General features: G+C 44.3%; 1 protein-coding gene across 1 annotated transcript in view; it reads right to left on the minus strand.

Moving 5' to 3' along the window:
• Positions 1–1,947: 1,947 nt before the first annotated feature.
• Positions 1,948–24,186, minus strand: part of ppt2b (palmitoyl-protein thioesterase 2b) — a 44,822-nt gene continuing 22,583 nt past the window's right edge. The window contains exons 6-8 of the mRNA XM_041213397.1: positions 12,011–12,095; positions 10,965–11,019; positions 1,948–6,110 (exon numbers count right to left, since the gene is read on the minus strand). Coding sequence (XP_041069331.1) covers positions 5,967–6,110; positions 10,965–11,019; positions 12,011–12,095 — 284 coding nt within the window. The 3' untranslated portion in view covers positions 1,948–5,966. The remainder of the gene's footprint in view (positions 6,111–10,964; positions 11,020–12,010; positions 12,096–24,186) is intronic.

Below are 24,186 nucleotides of genomic sequence, written 5' to 3' on the forward strand. Positions count from 1 at the left end.
TCCCAGCGGATTGGAAAACTGGAAATGTAACACCTCTAATCAAGGAGGGTGACAGTAAGCAGGAAACTTTAGGCCAGTTAGTTGATCATGTGTCATTGGGAAAATATTAGAATCTAGTATTAAAGAGCTAGTAACATGGCATTTAAAAATATATACAATCATGCAGCATTACATGTTTATGAAAGGGAAGTTGTGTTTGATAAATTTAATAAAGGTCCTTGAAGATGCAACAAGCAGGGTAGATAAAATAGAACCAGTAGCGTATTTAGATTCCAAAGGCATTTGATAAACTGCCACATAAAAGTTTACTTCAAAAGATAAGAGCTCATGGTTTTGGGGGTGATATATCAGCAGGAATGAAGTCTTGGCTAACAGGAAACAGAGTCAGGATAAATGGGTCATTTTCAGGCTGGCAAATTAGCTAATGGAATGCTGTAGGATTCAGTGTTGGGGCCTCAACTATTTACAATCTATTAATGAATTGGATGGCAGAACCGACTGTATTGTAGCCAAATTTGCTGATGATACAAAGATGGGTAGGAAAGGAAGTTGTGAGGAGGATGCCAAGAGTCTGCAAAGGGAACTATAAACTTTAAGTGAGTGAACAAAAATTTAGCAGATGGAGTATAACGTGGGGGTATGTGAGGTTGTCCACTTTGGCAGGAAGAATAGAAAAGCAGAATATTATTTAAATAGGGAAAGACTCCAGAATGTAGAATGCTGCAGTAGAGAGGAATCTGGGTGTCCTCGTACATGAACCATATACCGAGCCCCACCCTGGCTGTGGTCTCTTCTTTTGCAGGACTGAGCATCTCTGGGAAAAACAAGAACTGTGATTGTTCCCTTTGAAGCAGAAATGGTTAAATGAAGATTTACAATGAATGTTCAAAATTATGAAGGGTTTTGACTGGAAGGTTCAGTTTCAAGTGACAGGAGGGTCGGCAACCAGAGGACACAGATGTAAGGTCCTTCACAAAAGAGCTACAAGGAGACAATGAGTTTTTGAAAAAAGAGGCTATGAAGGTCTGGATGTGCTGCCTGAAAGCGTGGAAGCAGATGGAATAACTTTCCAAAGGGAATGAGACAAATACTTAAAGAAAGAAATGTTGGACTATGGCAAAAGAGGGGGTCGGGGGTTGGGTGCGGCGCGATCTCTTTGAGAAAACTAGCATGGACACAATGGGCTGAATGGCCTCATTCTATGCGCTCTCTGTTTCCTAGCAGCTGGCTAGAGAGATATGGTTTAATATCTGGGGACACAGCAGAAGGAAGAAAGTTTGGAGATACTTACAGTTGTGACACTTTAACCTGTGTCCGAGAATCCGGCCGAAGATGACACAGCATTAGAATCAATCCATCGCCCACTCACTTAGGCAGCGAGCGAGACATGGCTTGAAACGCAGTTAATATTCCTACTGAAGCGGGATTGATTTGTACCAGTCACACGCTCTTCTTTAAAATACTTTTATTGGACAGTAGAAGAATGAGGTAACATTGGAATAATTTACAAACCATCCGCAAAACGTAGAACCAAGTCACAATTAAAGGGAACGATCCATTTGTTAACAATCGGCACATATTGTTCATTCCTGTTCAGTATTTTTACACGTCAGTTTTATACGGGTATGACAGCTGGGACTAATATTCTACAGAACGACATAGCCAATCCTTATCTGGATTTGACAGTGAGCCCCTCTCTGCAATGATGCCAGCCTTACAGTCTACAATATCCTACCACGTCACTATTGGCGCCACGTGTACTGACTTGTCTTGAACAAGAGTCTGAAGCGAGATGATGGGCTGAATGCCAATCTCCTCAGCCTGGGGGCACACTGCACCCTCACAACCGCCATCGAAGGGACAACTTTATCCTTCAGAGTCAGCTACTGCTATGGATAACCGCAGTTTCATTACATTCACACACCGAGGATTGCACGGGAAAGGATCTTGCATTGTCATCTTTTTATTGAATATCAATGGATCTGAAAATTACATATTCGAGAATTATTTCTCATTTACATGTGGCAGCTTCATAACCAGAAAACGTTTTACCAAATTGTATGTGAAGATATTTATCTTGTTCCTAGTTTCTACAGGAGGGGGGGGGGGGGGGGGGTGGTGGTGGTGGTGGGGGGAGGTTGAATATTCCCAAGAGCTTTGACAGGAGGTTGTATTACAGGCACCTGATAAGCAGGTTGTCAGCCATGGTTTCGGACAGGTAAAGTGACAGGCCAGCATGTCAGGCACATGGTAACAATGCTGAAAAAAATCAGAGGCAGATATGCTCACATTTCCAATGGCTGTTCGCAGGTGGGTGAGGTTCTTCCACCTGGATGTTGAAGATGAAAATCCAGGTTTCAGTTTAAAATGGAGTGTCCAGCCTTCATTTTAAACAAACCCTCAACTCCACCCCCCAAGCATCAACTGACAGATGTCACATTGGAATAAGTTGTCAATTGCAGCAGACACCAGTTATGCTTTCCGAGGTCAACAATATGTACGAATCAATATTCTAAGCTTCAATGAGAAACCCGGGTTGCTGTTCAACCAGAATAAAACACAACTACAGTCAAAAGTGATCAGAAGCTAAGATCAGGATCAGCGATACCGCTCAACAAACAGTACTGATGGAATGGGCTAAAACTGTCAGCAAACCTGTAGGAGCTTTGTTTCTGGGACAATAGCAGCTGTCGGTGCTGGACATGTCTCATTTACCTTCCATTCTACAAAACAAGGTGAATACTCTAAACATTCCTAGTGCCCAAAGGTTACGGATGGAGGGAGCACAGATATTACAAAGGGCGGATCCCACACAGGGTGTGCAGTCACCAGTGAAATAAAATCTACACCCAGGTAGCTCAGAGAAAATTAATTCACCGGTCACAACAAAAACAGAAAATGCTGGATTTGTTTCAGATTTCCAGCATCCGCAGTATTTTACTTTTATTTTAATTAATGATAGGTTCGAAACGCAAAAGAAAATTAAGAGTTAAAATGCTGTCGAAACACTGGAAACAGAGTAACCAGCGAGTCCAAATGATGTGAGTAATTGTAAAGTGCATAGTAACACTAAATGCACAATATTGTATATTGCACGTTTGACACTCCCCCTCCCCCTACAGTCTTGCAAACTAAACTACTGCTCCGCCCCATGTTCAAGTGTGTCCGGAAGTAAAACTCCCCCCAGGTTGTTTCTCTCTTCCACAAGAACTAGCTTTTGTCAAAAGACCTGTAAACACAGAGTTATGTATATGTAAACGAATTAGTGATCATACACTGAGGGTATCATTGTATGTGTGCACAACGCTCATCAAACTCCTCTATACACTGTTCACATGGAGACATTGGCAGTTTGAAATAAATGGGTAAAGGTGCTGTTCAGATAGCAAACCGAAGTTCACAGCAGCTGGCTGGGGTAAGTTAACCAAAGATGCATGGCAAATCAACTGCAATGTCACCAAAGTGCATCACGATCTGAACATCCACCAACTTAAAAGGAGGCTAAATGGAGCCGAGGCACCAATCAGATGTGACCTCATTGAATGGAGGAATAAGCTGAATGGCCCCCTCCTGTTCCTGTATAAAAACTAAATCGAGCAGATGAGTTTGCAATGAAAACAAAAAAATGCGGGAAATACTCAGTAAGCTAGTCCGTAGATAGAGAAACAGTCAACGTTTCAGATTGATGACCTCACTTGATATCCTGACATGTTGCTGCAGTAACGCCAAGGCGCTCTTCTGAGAATTCCCAGCGACCCAAGATCTTGGTGCTGGGCTTAAAAATGAAATTTGGCATCAGATTAAAGATTAAAACTAAAATTCTACTGAATGCAATTCTGCAGAAAGATCTACTGAAGTCAGTGAGATTTGTACATAGCTAAAACAAACACGATCTTCAGCCTTCTTCTCACACATTCCCAGTTAAAACTCAACTCATCTCTGCAGTATCTACAAACATTCAGTTTAACAAAGCTCGTCATTCAAACTATATTTAAGATTAGAAAAAAATAAAAGTTCATCTGAAAAGAGAAATAGCTGATTTAATGTAGATGTATATGACACCCTCCTTCCTGATGGATCTGCAGTGCATTTCCAGCTTTTTGTGTTTATTTCAGCTGTCCAGTCCCTTCATTTCCTCTTTCCAACTACATCAGCTTAGAAAATGTAAACATTGGTGGAGAGACTAGTGCAGCAATTCAATACAGTAACACTGCTCACTCTTCTCTCCATCCGCTTGCTGCCATCTCTTGCACCACCATTTCTTCCTCACCCTCACAGAGGTCACTTACATGGGCCCAGCAGCCAAATGTTAAGAATGCAATCTGTGCAGTTTTTTGCTGAAAGCCCTTGCGCTACAGGGCGTCTAAAATGAATGATCAAAGAGAGCTCTGAAGGCGAGAACCCAAGATTGAGAACAAAATCAATAGAGGGAAAAAACTTAACCACTGGTTGCCCAGATTTAGGCAATAATTCCCACACCAAACATATTGATCAATACACAGAAGAGATTTGAGGTCGACAGTGTCAACAAGTTGTAAAACAGTTCTTACAGACTCAAACAATATTTTCTAAAACTGATATATAGTCCACGCATTAGCCTTTCAACACAATTTAAAATGATGGGTGAGAATGGAAATGACCTCCTGCAATACCGCTTCTGGACAGTAAGTGGCAGTGTCGCGCCGCGGGTTTCATACGGTGCAAAAGCACCACCTTCTGGGGGAAAGCGGTACCACCGGAAAAAGCAGCTCACTTCAATCCCAATCCCTTCAATTCCTCTAACTCATTTTACCCCCATCGCCTATATTGGGTGTCCTGGTATTCATGAGGCATGCGCTAATTGCTCATAATCCACTGTTTACCTGCTTTAATATCCTTTCACAATTTTATATAAAAGACAAAAATCTCAAATATGTGACGCTTAAAAACCCAGTTCATTCATTCAAAACTATTCCTTTGAAATATGATTTTAAAAGTTTAGATGTAGAAAAAACTTCTCTTCCCTTCAAAAACATTTACATTTCCCTTTAAATGATTAGATGCCCGCGTTACTAAAGGAGAAGCGAACTCTGAACAGGGGCAAACCAGAATGAACTGGTCAGATATGGAACTTTGTTGGGGTGTTGAGGGGGGGAAATCAAACAGAAAATATTGAGGGGTCAAATTCATCCACTGAATCCCACAGCAGAATTCTGCAATGGTATTATTAACCTGTCCAGGAGGCATTGAGAAGGAGGCAGCAGAGTCTACATTTACAATAAATGACTGGGTGGGTTGCAGATTAATTCACAGTCTGAGTGCCATCTTTCACATGTAGTTATAGGATTTACACAAGTCAATATCAGCTTGCAGTGACCTATCTGCCTCTTCTCAACCTGTCCACTCCATTTAGTTAGTGTTTGTTTAAGGGTCAATGAGCAGAATACCTGAGGTAGTCATCGAGCATTATTCTCGCATTTAAAATCAATTTGAAAACTGGTTTGTAAAGATTCAAGCCACATGGTTAGCATCTCCTTAGAAAGCAGCATCGGAGAAGGTTCCCTACTGGCTTCACCTCTCGGTGGGGAATAGGAGTGGAGGGTGGGGAGAGGAAAAAGCCAGAGGTGGAAACAAATAAACTTATAAACTCTTTGCCAATTCTCAGCCTGAAAGTGGGAATTCTTCCTCCCTGGATTGGATTTCATCAGTGGATGGCACTGTTCCCCTCCCCTCCCCATCGGTCACACACTGAGGCAGTTAAAACAGGCACTGGTGCTACCTGATGAGATCCAGCCTCTGAGATCAGCCTCCAGTGTCGATTGTCATTGCATTTACACTGGGGACCCCCAGAAAAGCTTCCAGGTCTGGAATCTCTCCCTCACCATCTGCAGAGGGCACTTCTTTGTGGCATTCAGTTTGGTTTGTTGTATGCACCGAGTTCACAGTTCGCCCACCCCTGACTACATGGATGTCCAGCGTATTTATTTTTACGTGAGCCATTTGACAATGCAGTTGTCAAACACGGTTCGATTGGAGTGCCACTTGGTGTGATGCACATTGTTAACTATAAAAGTGTTAACGGCCCCCCTGGCATCCAGGCTTTTCAGACCAAACGTATCCTTGATGTAAACCTGGATGGAAAGAGAAAGCACATGTTTTATTTCATTTAGAGAGTGCAGCTTTCACACAGCATTACACATGGGTCTGAATAACCATCAAACCCATGCTCAGTCTGATTACTTAGGCTAGATATTGAAGGCTACTTTGGCCCTGGAACTCTGCCCCTCAGTCAACCCAGCAGCCAATGTAACACTGTCGACAGCAACCCATTAAACTCCCCATTGCAACATGGGTCAGTGTCTTCAGAAACAAAGAAGTCAGAAAGAAATAGTAAAATAAAACATTCGAGCTCCATTGAATAACTTTCCTGGCAAATGCATTCACTAGTCTCGAACAGTTTCCTCTCAGAAGGCAGACAGAGGGATAAACACTTACAGGGTAATAGGAGCCAATTCCATCACAGTGTGTGTGCCAAGCGCATTCTCACCAAAGTCCTAGAGCTCAGGCTAGTTCACAGGGTGGGCTCCAAAAATACAACTGAACCAGCGAAGGATGAAGAACCAGGTAAAACCCAGTCAGTCAGACATTTAGAGAGAGTAATGCCAGCTTTCTCTTACACTGCCCACTGCTCACTCGCCTTTATTTCTCATAGGTTAATTCCCTCATTGCAGCAATGAGGTGCATTTACATCACAATTTGACATAGAAAATGTCTTGACATATGAGTAACACTACAAAAATGTACACAAAGCCAAAGCAGGAGATATGAGGACAGGTGATCAATATCTTGATCAGGGATCTTTGTTTTAGGGAGCATCTCGAAGGAGGAGAGAGGGTAAGAGAGGCACAGAGGTGCAGGGAGAGAATTGTGAGCTTCAGACCCAGCTGGCTGAAGGCACAGTCGCTAATGATGGAGCGATTAATGTTGGGATGCACAAAGAGGCCAGAATTGGAAGAATAAAGGTTTCAGAGGGTTGTGGGTCTGGAATTGATTAGGGTTGGGAGGAGGTAAGGCCATGGCAGCATTTCAACATGAGGGTGAGAGTTTTAAATTAGAAATGCAGGTCAGTGAGCACAGGGCTAATGGTTGAACTGGATGTGGTGAGAGTTAGGATACAGGCAGAAGTTTTGGATGAGCTGATGTTTATGGAGTGTGCATTTATATATCACCTTTAACATAGTAAAATATTCCAAACACTTCACATGAACATCAAATTTAACACTGACCCACGAGGGAATATTCAGGTAGACAACCAAAAGACATGGTCAAAGAGGCAGGTTTTAAGGGGCAACTTAAGAGAAGGAAGGAGAGGTTGAGAGGGTTATGAGGGAAATTAGAGAGCTCAGGCCTTTGGCATCTTAAGTAATAGCCGAATCCAAAGAGTCATTAAGGGTTTGAACCGATGAGCTGAGGCCGGGCTGGAGTCAGGGGATGTGGTGGAATTAGCGAGTTTTGGTGAAGGTAAAGATTTGTGGTCTGAATCTCTGCTCAAGGTTAAATAGGACATCATGGCTACAAACAATCTGGTTCAACCCAACAGAGAACGTGGAGAAGGGTTGGACTTGGTGATCAGCGAATGAAGTTTGTGGCAGAGGCCAAAGATCTTTTTGAAGGAAATTTTAGCTCATCCAATAGCGTATGTTGGACAGGCAGTTTTACAGGACAGGTGAAGAGAAGGGGTTGACCTCAGTGTTCATGAGGAACCAGCCTTATGTTTTCAGATGATGTAATGTGAAGAAGCTGGGCGGGGGGCAAAGATTGATCTCTTTGGGGGAATTCCCAAGTTTCCCTCCTCCCCCACAACTTCTCGTTGCCGTTATTATTCCACAATATTTTTAAAGGATCAATAAAGAGCCTTCAGTGCAAACTTTAACCTACAATTTCCTGACCGTTTCAGCGATCTGTTTCTAATTTAACTTAACCGCAGTTGAAATATACTCGGTGCAATATTACCACCTGTTGGCGGTGAACGGTACTGCGGTCAATAAATTATCCGACTTCTATAATTATTTTTACATGGTACAGCACTGCCACCAACTGGCGGCAAACGGTACTGCGGCCAAATGTCATTTAGTGCCAATTGTGTCTAACAGATGGCGCCGTTAGAAAAGCAAAATACCGCGGATGCTGGAAATCCGAAATAAAAACAGAAAATGCTGCAAATACTCAGCAGGAAGAAAAAGGTTAACGTTTCATGTCTGTGGCCTATTATTAGAACTGGAAAAAGATAAGAAATTAAAAAAAATTTAAGTATGCGCAGAGAATGGGAAAGGCGAGAAGGGAAAGGACAAAAAGGAAGCTCTGTGATAGGGTGGAGGTCGGGAGTTTTTAAATGACAAATGGGATGATGGTGCAAAGGAAAACGAGATGAGAATGGGACAAAAAAGAAACAAAAAATGCAGCTAAAGAGAATCACAGAATCGTCAGCAACAGCCTCTGTGTGAAAAAAATAGGGACAGCAGTTATGATCTAAATTTGAACTCCATGTTGAGTCTGGAAAGTTGTAAAGTGCCTAATCAAAAGATGAGGTGCTATCCCTCAAGTTTTCGTTGAACTGCATTGGAACAGTACAAGTGGCCAAAAACAGAAAATTTACAGTGAGGTTGGGACAGTAAAGTTAAAAGGACAGGCGACTAGAAGCTCTGGGTCATGCCAGCAGACTGGACATTTCTGCATTTGGCAATCTGCATTTAGAGAGACCACATCATAAGCAGTGAATGCAGTATACCAACTTGAAAGCAGTGCAGTAAATCACTGACACAAAAACAAAAATACCTGGAAAAACTCAGTGGGTCTGGCAGCATCTGTGGAGAGGAACACAGTTAACATTTCGAGTCCGCATGACTATTCAACAGAACAGTAAATCACTGTTTCACCTAGGAGGAGTTTGGGGATGCTGAGAAGGGAGGAGGTAAAAGGCCAAGTGTTGCATCTCCCACACTTGAATGGAAAGGTGCCTCGGGAAGGGATGTTTCTTCTGTTAAGTTTCTCTTGCTGAGCTTCTCCTATGTTTTGTTTCTTTTTTTGTATTTCCATCGTCTAAAGAATTTTTATTTACTTAATTTACAACACCAAATATCTACACAGTCCCATTTTCTGGCACAAACAGGAAAACACTTTGCATTATTTATTTAAAGTTTAGTAAATCAGTCAACAGAATAGAGTACAATAAATTATATAGATTTTCCTTTTCCCACCTATTTCCATTATAAAAAGAGAAAAAAAAATATTTATTTATTTATTTTTTACATCTTTTATGATCTCCCCAACCCCACTAGAGCTATACCTTGAGTGCCCTACCATCCATTCTTAATTAGCACATTCGTTTAGATAATATCACCAACTTTAACTTTAACACCTATGTGTTCTTTTGTATTATTGTTGTTGACATCTTTTGATGATCTGCTTCTATCACTGCTTGTTTGTCCCTACAACCACACCCCCACTCCACCTCTCTCTCTCTCTCCGCCCCCCACACACACACTTTAAACCAGCTTATATTTCAACTCTTTCTTGGACTCAAACTCAAGTTCTGTCGAAGGGTCATGAGGACTCGAAACGTCAACTCTTTTCTTCTCCGCCGATGCTGCCAGACCTGCTGAGTTTTTCCAGGTAATTCTGTTTTTGTTTTGGATTTCCAGCATCCGCAGTTTTTTTGTTTTTATAACAAAATAGAGTAGCCCAACGAAGTATGGTTGGGGGGAGGGGGGGGAGGGAGCGATACAATAGCACCACCAGGTGTCCAAAACCGGTAATGCAGCACGAAAATAAATTCGTGGAACATCGAAGTTAGCCAGCAGATGGCGGTGTTGCTCCATGAAAAACAGGATGTTGTAATTTTAAAGCTGTTGAAGTTAAAAAACGTCAATACTGAGTAACCCAGGAGACCTACCATTAGTGAAGTAATGATTAAGATACTAGAAGTTGACTGATCTAATTGAATGGCGAAACAAACTCGGGAGTCTAAATGGCCTGCTAAACGACATAAAAGATTCTGAGAAATGACTAAGTTAAAAATAAATTTGTAGACAATTTGTGGTTTGGGGTTTACTGTTTTACTGACACGTACCGCTGTTGTCCCATGTAAACAATATTCATATAGTACAATCTAACAACAATGTTACCCGCTGGTTAAGAATTGAACAGGGAAACGTGATGTTGCAATATCCCCAGCAGCCATTAGGTGGAACTCTTGCACCACTTTTTTAAAAACCTAATTTTATTCTTGCAAAACCATTCCCAGCCAGTCGGTGGTGGTGTTGCACTGTCTAATTTTACTTGCATTCTCCATTTCTAATCATCCATCCACCAATGCCCCCAGTTATCCAACCTTCAGGACCTTCTCTCATCCTCCTAAGACATACAAAAGAGTGACACAGAGGCCACACACCCCCTCCTAGCCCAAAGGGACTAAGGCACTAAAACCAAAAGCAAAACACTGCACATGCTGGAAATCTTAAATAAAACAGAAAATGTTGGAACCAACGGGCAGGATAGGTGGAGAGAGAAACAGAAATAATCTTTCAGTTCGATGACCTTTTGGAAGAACTGTTACAGATGAAACAACTTTATCTGAAATATGGAGCCAGGGGGAATAATGAAAGGGAGGGTCTATGATGGGGCCGAGGGCAGCAATGATTAAAATGAGAAAAGGGGTGATCAGGCAAGGCAAAGGGAGATGGTGATGAGACAAGTAAAGGAACAAAAGGTGGGTCTCGAGGAGGTGTAAATGGTTACTGTGGAATAGCAGAGGGGGAGGGAAACTTGGAAAATCTGCCAAAGGCTCCCATGGCCCAGGAATATTCTGGAAGAAATGTGGGTAGGATCTCATGTACTGAGAGGAAATCCCTAGGGATCCCCATTCACCATTACCTCCCTCCACACCCCACCCCATGGCTCATTGCCGTGAGCGCTCAACAACTCACCAGCTGCTCTCTCATATCCACCACCGTCTCGTTCTCATTGTAAAATCCAAAATGACTGGAAAAGAAATAATCCGTCAGGAAGGGGTTTCACTTAACATAAAACATTCAGCAAGTGACAGAGCGATGGGAGGGGGAGGCCCAGTGAATTACTGTCAGAGGGTGAAGGGGGGATGGGGTTAGGGATCGCCGATCTCAGACAGTCCCATAACCAGGGAGAGCCTGTGTTGAACCCTCCAAACTCAGAGAGGGACCAGGAGAGAGTGAGTCAGAAAGTCTGTGAGTCACAGTGGAAGGAGAGACATGAGGGAAAAAACCCTGTTCATCATCAGTTACAGACTCTCGTGGCCACAACCACTTCCCACCAAGAATGGGAGTTTTTTTTAAAAGTTCTTTCCCACAAGGTTCAATAATTTTATGAACAGTTTAATTTGACTTGATTGGTTGGTTTCTCTCCTGTCCATCACTCCCAGCAGTTCTGGCATTTTGTTAAATCTTGGATGTTCAATGTAACCAAATTCCAGGCCACTAGACACAAATCCAGAATTAATGGCACAAACAGACCATTTAGGATAACTGGAGACTCCACACGAGCTTCCTCCCACCAACCTCATCTGATCCTACCAACATTCCTTTCAATCCCTTTCTCCCTCATCTGATTATCCAGCATCCCTTAAATAGATCTGCACCATTCCCCCAACCTCCCTGTTCCACATTCTAAGCATTCTCTGGGTAGAAACATTTCGCCTGAATTCCCTGTCGGATTTATTAGTGACTATCTTATACTGATGGCCCCAAGACATCTTTCCTGGATATTGATAATCTCTCAGTTCTGACATCATTGATCTCCTTCAGTATCTCACAGTCGAGCACGGGGAACGGATTCTGATGCCGACAGTGATCTGGAGACTATGGTTCAGCCCAAGGCAGTGGGAGGTTGGTACACACAAATGTGGAAACAGGGGGCAGCCTCCATCCACATGCCCACTCATACTCCACATCCCCACCCCTCTTCTCCTCACCCCTCAGCCGCACAGGCTGACTTGTACCTCGACTGCCACGGGGTTATGACTCCATCATCTGGTCCACCAATCAGAACAAGTTTCTTGATCTTCAGAAAATTTTTCTTCCATTCTAATAAGAAGGACAAAAGGATAACAGTTCAGAAACTGGAACGTCCAGTCACACAGTCTGGTAAATAATCAGTAATATAGGGAGAAGGTACAAGAAACACACAATCAGGACTTGGTGGGTCAGACACTGTCCTTTCCCCCTCTGGGACTGGGTGAGACAGTGGGTCAGACACTGTCCTTTCCCCCTCTGGGACTGGGTGGGACAGTGGGTCAGACACTGTCCTTTCCCCCTCTGGGACTGGGTGGGACAGTGGGTCAGACACTGTCCTTTCTCCCTCTGGGACTGGGTGGGACAGTGGGTCAGTGTCCTTTCCCCCTCTGAGACTGGGTAGGGCAGTGGGTCAGACACTGTCCTTTCCCCCTCTGAGACTGGGTAGGGCAGTGGGTCAGACACTGTCCTTTCCCCCTCTGAGACTGGGTAGGGCAGTGGGTCAGACACTGTCCTTTCCCCCTCTGGGGCAAACACGGAGAGCACAAAGTACTGAAAGTGTGAGAGAGAAACAACATGGCCATTGACAGCAAGAGAGTGTGAGAGAAACAGCGTGGTCATTTACAGGTGAGAGACTGTGAGGGAAACAGCATGGTCATTTACAGGGAGAAAAACAGCGTGGTCATTTACAGTGAGAGAAACAGCATGGTGATTTACAGTGAGAGAGTGAGAGAAACAGCGTGGCCATATACAGTGAGAGAATGAGATAGATACTGCGTGGTCACTTACAGCAAGGGTATGAGGGAAACAGCGTGGTCATTTACAGTGAGAAACAGCGTGATGATTTATGGCCAGAGTGAGAAAGAAACAGCGTGGTTATTTAGAATGAGAGAGTGTGGGAGAAACAGCGTGGTCATTTACAGTGAGAGAGAAACAGCGTGGTCATTTACAGCAAGAGAGAAACAGCGTGGTTATTTACAGTGAGAGAGAAACAGCGTGGTCATTTACAGTGAGAGAGAAACAGCATGGTCATTTACAGTGAAAGAGAAACAGCGTGGTCATTTACAGCAAGAGAGAAACAGTGTGGTCATTTACAGTGAGAGAGAAACAGCATGGTGATTTACAGTGAAAGAGAAACAGCATGGTGATTTAGAATGAGAGTGTGTGGGAGAAACAGCGTGGTCATTTACAGTGAGAGAGAAACAGTGTGGTGATTTAGAATGAGAGAGTGTGGGAGAAACAGCGTGGTCATTTACAGTGAGAGAGAAGCAGCGTGGTCATTTACAGCAAGAGAGAAACAGCATGGTGATTTAGAATAAGTGTGTGTGGGAGAAACAGCCTGGTCACTAAATTGAGAGAGTGAGAAACAGCATGGTCATTTACAGTGAGAGAGTGAGAGAGAAAAACGCTATGGTCATTTACAGAAAGAGAGCATTAAGGAAAGAGTGTATTCATTTACAGTGAGAGAAACAGCGCAGTCATTTACAGCCAGAAAGTGAGGGGGAAACAGTGGGGTCATTTACAGCCAGAATGTGAGAGAAACAATGTGGTCATTTACAGGGGAAGAGTGTGAGGGAAACACTGTGGTCATTTATAGGGGGAGAGTGTGAGGGAAACACTGGTCATTTACAGCGAGAGAATGTGAAAGGAGCGGGGCCAATTACAGTGCGAGGGACAGAGAAACAGCAGGGTCGTTTACAGCGAGAGACTGGGGGGAATAAGCGTGGTCATTTACAGCCACAGAGTGAGAGAGAAACAGCGTGGTCATTTAAAGCAAGGAGAGTGAGAAAGAACAGCGTGGTCATTGACAGAGATAGAGTGAGAGAGAAAAACAGCGTGGTCATTTACAGCGAGAGGGTGAGAAAGGGTATGGTCACTTACAGCGAGAAGGTCTGAGGGAAACAGCATAGTCATTTACAACTAGAGAGTTTTAGAGCAACAGGATAGTCATTTACAGCGAGAGAGTGAGAGAAACAGCGTGGTCACTTACAGCAAGAGGGTCCAAGGGAAACAGCGTGGTCATTTACAGTGAAACAAACAACATGATCATTTACAGCCAGAGACTGAGAGAGAAATAGCGTGGTCATTTACAGCGAGAGAGTGAGAGAGAAACAGCGTGGTCATTTACAATGAGAGTGTGAGAGAAGAGCAGTGTGGTCATTTACAGCAAGAGAGTGTGAGAGAAACAACGTGGTCATTTACAGTGAGGGAGTGAGAGAAATAGCATGGTCATTTACAGTGTGAGAAACAGCGTGGTCATTTACAGCGAGAGAGTGTGAGAGAAACAGCGTGGTCATTTACAGCAAGAGAGTGAGAGAGAAACAGCGTGGTCATTTACAGCGTGATAGTGTGGTCATTTACAGCGTGACAGTGTGAGAGAAACAGTGTGGTCATTTACAGCATGACAGTGTGAGGGAAACAGCGTGGTCATTTACAGCATGACAGTGTGAGGGAAATAGCGTGGTCATTTACAGCGTGACAGTGTGAGAGAAACAGCATGGTCATTTACAGTGTGACAGTGTGAGGGAAACAGCGTGGTCATTTACAGCGTGACAGTGTGAGAGAAACAGCGTGGTCATTTACAGCATGACAGTGTGAGGGAAACAGCAAGAGAGTGAGAATCAACGTGGTCATTTACAGTGAATGAGTGTGAAAGAAAAAGTGTACTCATTTACAGTGAGAGAAACAGCATAGTCATTTGCAGCCAGAAAGTGAGGGGGAAACAGTGGGGTCATTTACAGCCAGAGTGTGAGAGAAACAACGTGGTCAGTTAGAGGCAGAGACAGAAAGAGGAGTGGGGCAATTAACAGTGAGTGAGTGAGAGAGAAACAGTGTTGTCATTTACAGCGAGAGAGTGAGAGAGACTCAGCGGGGTCATTTACAGCAAGAGAGTGAGAGGCTCGGGGCCATTTACAGCGAGACAGTGAGAAAGACTGCGTGATCATTTACAGCTAAAGAGTGTAAGAGAAACAGTGAAGTCATTTACAGCATGAATATGTGAGGGAAACAGCGTGGTCATTTACAGTGAGAGAGAGAGAGAGAAACAACATGGTCATTTACAGTGAGGGAGTGAGAAAAACAGCATGGTCATTTACAGCAAGAGAGCGTGAGATAAACAGTGTGGTCATTTACAGTGTGAGAAACAGCGTAGTCATTTACAGCATGACAGTGTGAGGGAAACAGTGTGGTCATTTACAGCATGACAGTGTGAGAAACAGCATGGTCATTTACAGCATGACAGTGTGAGAAACAGCGTGGTTATTTACAGTGTGACAGTGAGAGAAACAGCGTGGTCACTTACAGCATGACAGTGTGAGGGAAACAGCGTGGTCATTTACAGTGTGACAGTGAGAGAAACAGCGTGGTTATTTACAGCATGACAGTGTGAGGGAAACAGCGTGGTCATTTACAGTGAGAGAGAAACAACATGGTCATTTACAGTGAGGGAGTGAGACAAACAGCATGGTCATTTACAGCAAGAGAGTGTGAGATAAACAGTGTGGTCATTTACAGTGTGAGAAACAGCATGGTCATTTACAGCATGAGGGAAACAGCGTGGTCATTTACAGCCTGACAGTGTGAGGGAAATAGCGTGGTCATTTACAGCGTGACAGTGTGAGGGAAACAGCGTGGTCATTTACAGTGTGACAGTGTGAGGGAAACAGCGTGGTCATTTACAGTGTGACAGTGAGAGAAACAGCGTGGTCATTTACAGCATGACAGTGTGAGGGAAACAGCGTGGTCATTTACAGCGTGACAGTGTGAGGGAAACAGCGTGGTCATTTACAGCATGACAGTGTGAGGGAAATAGCGTGGTCATTTACAGCGTGACAGTGTGAGGGAAACAGCGTGGTCATTTACAGCGTGACAGTGTGAGGGAAACAGCGTGGTCATTTACAGCGTGACAGTGTGAGAGAAACAGCGTGGTCATTTACAGCATGACAGTGTGAGGGAAACAGCGTGGTCATTTACAGCGTGACAGTGTGAGGGAAACAGCGTGGTCATTTACAGCATGACAGTGTGAGGGAAATAGCGTGGTCATTTACAGCGTGACAGTGTGAGGGAAACAGCGTGGTCATTTACAGCGTGACAGTGTGAGGGAAACAGCGTGGTCATTTACAGCGTGACAGTGTGAGAGAAACAGCGTGGTCATTTACAGCATGACAGTGTGAGGGAAACAGCAAGAGAGTGAGAATCAACGTGGTCATTTACAGTGAATGAGTGTGAAAGAAAAAGTGTACTCATTTACAGTGAGAGAAACAGCATAGTCATTTGCAGCCAGAAAGTGAGGGGGAAACAGTGGGGTCATTTACAGCCAGAGTGTGAGAGAAACAACGTGGTCAGTTAGAGGCAGAGACAGAAAGAGGAGTGGGGCAATTAACAGTGAGTGAGTGAGAGAGAAACAGTGTTGTCATTTACAGCGAGAGAGTGAGAGAGACTCAGCGGGGTCATTTACAGCAAGAGAGTGAGAGGCTCGGGGCCATTTACAGCGAGACAGTGAGAAAGACTGCGTGATCATTTACAGCTAAAGAGTGTAAGAGAAACAGTGAAGTCATTTACAGCATGAATATGTGAGGGAAACAGTGTGGTCATTTACAGTGAGAGAGAGAGAGAAACAACATGGTCATTTACAGTGAGGGAATGAGAAAAACAGCATGGTCATTTACAGCAAGAGAGCGTGAGATAAACAGTGTGGTCATTTACAGTGTGAGAAACAGCGTAGTCATTTACAGCATGACAGTGTGAGGGAAACAGTGTGGTCATTTACAGCATGACAGTGTGAGAAACAGCATGGTCATTTACAGCATGACAGTGTGAGAAACAGCGTGGTTATTTACAGTGTGACAGTGAGAGAAACAGCGTGGTCACTTACAGCATGACAGTGTGAGGGAAACAGCGTGGTCATTTACAGCGTGACAGTGTGAGGGAAACAGCGTGGTCATTTACAGTGTGACAGTGAGAGAAACAGCGTGGTTATTTACAGCATGACAGTGTGAGGGAAACAGCGTGGTCATTTACAGTGAGAGAGAAACAACATGGTCATTTACAGTGAGGGAGTGAGACAAACAGCATGGTCATTTACAGCAAGAGAGTGTGAGATAAACAGTGTGGTCATTTACAGTGTGAGAAACAGCGTGGTCATTTACAGCATGAGGGAAACAGCGTGGTCATTTACAGCATGACAGTGAGGGAAATAGCGTGGTCATTTACAGCGTGACAGTGTGAGGGAAACAGCGTGGTCATTTACAGTGTGACAGTGAGAGAAACAGCGTGGTCATTTACAGCGTGACAGTGTGAGGGAAACAGCGTGGTCATTTACAGCGTGACAGTGTGAGGGAAACAGCGTGGTCATTTACAGCGTGATTGTGAGCGAAACAGCGTGGTCATTTACAGCGTGACAGTGAGGGAAACAGCGTGGTCATTTACAGCGTGACAGTGTGAGGGAAACAGCGTGGTCATTTACAGTGTGACTGTGTGAGGGAAATAGCGTGGTCATTTACAGCGTGACAGTGTGAGGGAAACAGCGTGGTCATTTACAGCGTGACAGTGTGAGGGAAACAGCGTGGTCATTTACAGCATGACAGTGTGAGGGAAACAGCGTGGTCATTTACAGCATGACAGTGTGAGGGAAACAGCGTGGTCATTTACAGCATGACAGTGTGAGGGAAAGAGCGTGGTCATTTACAGCATGACAGTGTGAGGGAAACAGCGTGGTCATTTACAGCATGACAGTGTGAGGGAAACAGCGAGAGAGTAAGAGAGAATCAACGTGGTCATTTACAGTGAATGAGTGTGAAAGAAAAAGTGTACTCATTTACAGTGAGAGAAACAGCATGGTCATTTGCAGCCAGAAAGTGAGAGGGAAACAGTGGGGTCATTTACAGCCAGAGTGTGAGAAAAACAACATGGTCAGTTAGAGGCAGAGACAGAGAGAGGAGTGGGGCATTTAACAGTGAGTGAGTGAGAGAGAAACAGTGTTGTCATTTACAGCGAGAGAGTGAGAAAGACTCAGCGGGGTCATTTACAGCAAGAGAGTGAGAGGCTCGGGGCCTTTTACAGCGAGAGAGTGAGAGAGACCGTGTGATCATTTACAGCTAGAGAGTGTAAGAGAAACAGTGAAGTCATTTACAGCATGAATATGTGAGGGAAACAGCGTGGTCATTTACAGTGAGATAGAGAGAAACAACAGTCATTTACATGAGGGAGTGAGACAAACAGCATGGTCATTTACAGCAAGAGAATGTGAGAGAAACAATGTGGTCATTTACAGTGAGGGAGTGAGAGAATTAGCATGGTCATTTACAGTGAGAGAAACAGTGCAGTCATTTACAGCGAGAGAAACAGCATGGTCATTTACAATGAGAGTGAGAGAGAAACAGTGTGGTCATTTACATTGAGAGAAACAGTGTAGTCATTTACAGTGAGAGAAACAGCATGGTCATTTACAATGAGAGAGTGTGAGAGAAACAGCGTGGTCATTTACAGTGAGAGAGTGTGAGAGAAACAGCGTGGTCATTTACAGTGAGAGAGTGAGAGAGAAAAACACCATGGTCATTTACAGTGAGAGAGTGTGAGAGAAACAGCGTGGTCATTTACAGTGAGAGAGAAAAACACCATGGTCATTTACAGTGAGAGAGTGTGAGAGAAAAAGCGTGGTCATTTACAGTGAGAGAGTGAGAGAGAAAAACACCATGGTCATTTACAGTGAGAGAGTGTGAGGGAAACAGCGTGGTCATTTACAGCATGACAGTGTGAGGGAAACAGCGTGGTCATTTACAGTGTGACAGTGAGAGAAACAGCGTGGTTATTTACAGCATGACAGTGTGAAGGAAACAGCGTGGTCATTTACAGTGAGAGAGAAACAACATGGTCATTTACAGTGAGGGAGTGAGACAAACAGCATGGTCATTTACAGCAAGAGAGTGTGAGATAAACAGTGTGGTCATTTACAGTGTGAGAAACAGCGTGGTCATTTACAGCATGAGGGAAACAGCGTGGTCATTTACAGCCTGACAGTGTGAGGGAAATAGCGTGGTCATTTACAGCGTGACAGTGTGAGGGAAACAGCGTGGTCATTTACAGTGTGACAGTGTGAGGGAAACAGCGTGGTCATTTACAGTGTGACAGTGAGAGAAACAGCGTGGTCATTTACAGCATGACAGTGTGAGGGAAACAGCGTGGTCATTTACAGCGTGACAGTGTGAGGGAAACAGCGTGGTCATTTACAGCGTGACAGTGTGAGGGAAACAGCGTGGTCATTTACAGCGTGATTGTGAGCGAAACAGCGTGGTCATTTACAGCGTGACAATGAGGGAAACAGCGTGGTCATTTACAGCGTGACAGTGTGAGGGAAACAGCGTGGTCATTTACAGTGTGACTGTGTGAGGGAAATAGCGTGGTCATTTACAGCGTGACAGTGTGAGGGAAACAGCGTGGTCATTTACAGCGTGACAGTGTGAGGGAAACAGCGTGGTCATTTACAGCATGACAGTGTGAGGGAAACAGCGTGGTCATTTACAGCATGACAGTGTGAGGGAAACAGCGTGGTCATTTACAGCATGACAGTGTGAGGGAAACAGCGTGGTCATTTACAGCATGACAGTGTGAGGGAACCAGCGTGGTCATTTACAGCATGACAGTGTGAGGGAAACAGCGAGAGAGTAAGAGAGAATCAACGTGGTCATTTACAGTGAATGAGTGTGAAAGAAAAAGTGTACTCATTTACAGTGAGAGAAACAGCATGGTCATTTGCAGCCAGAAAGTGAGAGGGAAACAGTGGGGTCATTTACAGCCAGAGTGTGAGAAAAACAACATGGTCAGTTAGAGACAGAGACAGAGAGAGGAGTGGGGCATTTAACAGTGAGTGAGTGAGAGAGAAACAGTGTTGTCATTTACAGCGAGAGAGTGAGAAAGACTCAGCGGGGTCATTTACAGCAAGAGAGTGAGAGGCTCGGGGCCTTTTACAGCGAGAGAGTGAGAGAGACCGTGTGATCATTTACAGCTAGAGAGTGTAAGAGAAACAGTGAAGTCATTTACAGCATGAATATGTGAGGGAAACAGCGTGGTCATTTACAGTGAGATAGAGAGAAACAACAGTCATTTACATGAGGGAGTGAGACAAACAGCATGGTCATTTACAGCAAGAGAATGTGAGAGAAACAATGTGGTCATTTACAGTGAGGGAGTGAGAGAATTAACATGGTCATTTACAGTGAAACAGTGCAGTCATTTACAGCGAGAGAAACAGCATGGTCATTTACAATGAGAGTGAGAGAGAAACAGTGTGGTCATTTACATTGAGAGAAACAGCATGGTCATTTACAATGAGAGAGTGTGAGAGAAACAGCGTGGTCATTTACAGTGAGAGAGTGTGAGAGAAACAGCGTGGTCATTTACAGTGAGAGAGTGAGAGAGAAAAACACCATGGTCATTTACAGTGAGAGAGTGTGAGAGAAACAGCGTGGTCATTTACAGTGAGAGAGAAAAACACCATGGTCATTTACAGTGAGAGAGTGTGAGAGAAACAGCGTGGTCATTTACAGTGAGAGAGTGAGAGAGAAAAACACCATGGTCATTTACAGTGAGAGAGTGTGAGAGAAACAGCGTGGTCATTTACAGTGAGAGAGTGAGAGAGAAAAACACCATGGTCATTTACAGTGAGAGAGCATAAAGGAAAAAGTGTAGTCATTTACAGTGAGAGAAACAGCGCAGTCATTTACAGCCAGAGTGTGAGAGAAACAACGTGGTCATTTACAGGGGGAGAGTGTGAGGGAAACAACATGATCATTTACAGCAATTGTGAGAGATACAATGTGGTCATTTGCAGCGAGTGTGTGAGAATGGGAGGGGCCATTTACAGTACGAGTGTGAAAGAAACAGTGTGGTCATTTACAATGAGAGTGTGAGAGAAGAGCAGTGTGATCATTTACAGCAAGAGTGTGAGAGAAACAACGTGGTCATTTACTGCGTGAGAGTTTGAGAGAAACAACGTGGTTAGTTACAGCAAGGGAGTGAGAGACCAACAGCGTGGTCAGTTACAGTTAGCGAAATGGTGTGGTCATTTACAGGGAGAGAGTGAGAGAGAAACTGCATGGCCATTTACAGCAAGAGAAACAGCGTGGTCATTTACAACCAGAGAGTGAGAGAACAGCAGCGTGGTCATTTACAGTGAGAGATTGAGAGAGAAACAGCATGGTCATTTACAACATATCAGTCTGAGGGAAACAGCGGGACCATTTACAGTGAGAGGGAGAGAGGAGCAGGGTCATTTGCAGCAAGAGAGTGTGAGAGAAACAGCGTGGTCATTTACAGTGAGAGTGTGAGAGAGGAACAGCAAGGTCATTTACAGCATGACAGCGCGAGGGAAACAGCAGGGCCATTTACAGTGCGAGGGAAAGAGGAGCAGAGTCATTTAGAGTGAAAGAGCGAGGGGGAAACAGCCAGGTCATTTACAGTGAGAGAGAAACAGCATGTTCATTTACATCCAGAGAGTGAGAGAGCAACAGCGTGATCATTTACAGTGAGAGAGTTTGAGAGAAACAGTGTTGGCCGTTACAGTGAGAGAGTTTGAGAGAAACAGCATGGTCATTTACAGCGAGAGGGTGTGGGAGAAAGAGCAGAGTGGGAGCAATACAGCAGGGTCAATTACAGCGAGAGTGTGAGAGAGAAACAGCATGGTCATTTAAAGTTAAAGAAACAGCATGGTCACTTACAGCAAGAATGTGTGAGGGAAACAGCATGGTCATTTATCGCCAGAGAGTCAGGGAGAAACAGCATGGTTATTTACAGCAAGAGAGTGAGTGGAGCGGGGCCATTTCAGCGAGAGAGTGTGGAAGAAACAGCATGGTTATTTACAGCAAGAAAGTGAGTGGAGCGGGGCCATTTCAGCAAGAGGGTGTGGGAGAAACAGCATGGTTATTTAGATTGAGAGTGTGGGAGAAACAGCGTGGTTATTTATCGCCAGAGAGTCAGGGAGAAACAGCGTGGTTATTTAGATTGAGAATGTGGGAGAAACAGCATAGTTATTTACAGCAAGAGAGTGAGTGGAGCAGGGCCATTTCAGCAAGAGAGTGTGCGGGAAACAGCGTGATCATTTGCAGTGAGAGAGTGAGAGATAAACAGCGTGGTCATTTACAGCGTGACAAGATGATGGAAAGAGCGGGGCCAGTTACAGCGTGAGAGAGGAGCGGGGCCAATTACAGTAAGAGAACGTGACAGAAACAGCATGGCCATTTACAGCAACGAACAGAGAGAGGCAGCCATTTACAGCGAGACAGTGTGAGGTAAACAGCGTGGTCATTTACAGTGGGTGAGTGAGACAGAAACAGTGCGGTAATTTACAGCAGGAGAGTGAGAGGGACACAGCAGGGTCACTTACAGTGAGACACAGAGGAGCGGGGCCATTTACAGTGAGAGAGTGTGAGGGAAACAGCGTGGTCATTTATAGCAAAAGTATGTGATGGAAACAACATGGTCATTTACAGTGAGAGAGTGTGAGGGAAACAGCGTGGTCATTTACAGCAAAAGTATGTGAGGAAAACAGCATGGTCATTTACAGTGAGTGAGTGTGAGAGAAACATGGTCATTTACAGTGAGTGAGTGAGAGAGAAACAGCGTGGTCCTTTACAGCGAGAAAGTGAGAGGGAAACAACATGGTAATTTACAGTGAGAGAGTGAGAAACAACATGGTCATTTATGGCGAGGGGGTGAGAGGGAAAAACAGCGTGGTCATTTACAGCGAGAGAGTGAGGGGGAAACTGCGTGGCCATTTACAGGGAGATAGTGAGAGAGAAAAAAAGTGCGGTCATTTACAGCGAGATAGTGTGAGGGAAACAGCAGTCATTTACAGTGGGAGAAACAGGCTGATCATTTACAGCAAGGGGGTGTGAGAGAAACAGCGTGGTCTTTTACAGCGAGATACTGTGAGAAACAACATGGTCATTTACAATAAACGGTAAGAGAGCAACAGTGTGGTCATTTACAGCGAAAGAGTGTGAGAGAATCAACATGGTCATTTATAGCCAGAGAGCGAGAGAGAAATAGCGGGGCCATTAGAGCGAGAAGAGTGAGAGAGAAACAGCGTGGTAATTTACAGTGAGAGAAACAGTGTGGTCATTTACAGTGAGAGAAACAGTGTGGTCATTTACAGCGAGAGAGTGTGAGGGAAACAGCATGGTCATTTAAAGTGAAAGAAACAGCATGGTCATTTACAGTGAGAGAATGAGAGAAACAGCCTGGTCATTTATAGCAAGAAAGTGAGAGAAACACCGGAGCCTTTCACAGTGATAGAGTGTGAGAGAAACAGTGTGGTCATTTGCAATGTGAGAGAGGAGCGAGGCCTTTAACAGTGAGAAAAGGGTATGAGACCATTAAAGAGTGAGAGGGAAAAGAGCATGGAAAGCAGCTGATTGGTGAGTAGGATTGGTGAGTATTTCTAGTCTTTAAAGTAAAAATAAGGTGTTTAGTATGTGCTTAGATCTCTAGTCCTTTTTTCTCTTTTTCTTTAGGATAGCTTGTTAAATATAAGATCGATACTGGTATATATTAAAAAATAAAAATAAAGTGTAAAGCGTGGGGATACTAGAGTAATTAATTGATAAATTGAATAAAATACGATAGTGATGACAGGATGGGTAATGTGTTGCTGCTGCAGCATGTGGGATATGCTGAACACCAAGGTGATCTGGAGCGAACGCATGGCTGATGACAACTTGATCCCTCCCCTCCCCCTCCAAGTTCCTCTCCAGCCCCGAGGACGTATCCTTAACCCTGGCAGCAGGCAGGCAACACAGCCTTTGGGACTCTCAGTCACAGCTGCAGAGAACAGTATCTATCCCCCCAATTATACTGTCCCCTACCACTACTACGTTCCCATTTCCTCCCCCACATGTGTGGCTCCCTGTACCATGGTGCCGTGGTCAATCCGCCCATCCTCCCTGCAGTCCCCACTCCCATCCACACAGCTTGCAAGAACCAAGCGTTTGCAGCTCGAGGAAATTCAGATCCGAGTTAAGGAGCTGGAGTCCGAGCTGCAGACATTGTGCTGAATCAGGGAGGGGGAAAGGTACCTGGACACTTTGCTCCAGGAGGCGGTGATTAGTTAGTTAGATTAGTTAATTCAGATTTGGTCTGTGATCGGGGACAGGAGGATGCGACTGCAGGT

Source organism: Carcharodon carcharias, chromosome 19 (assembly GCF_017639515.1).
Source record: "Carcharodon carcharias isolate sCarCar2 chromosome 19, sCarCar2.pri, whole genome shotgun sequence".
In the NCBI taxonomy this organism is placed as follows: Eukaryota; Metazoa; Chordata; class Chondrichthyes; order Lamniformes; family Lamnidae; genus Carcharodon; species Carcharodon carcharias.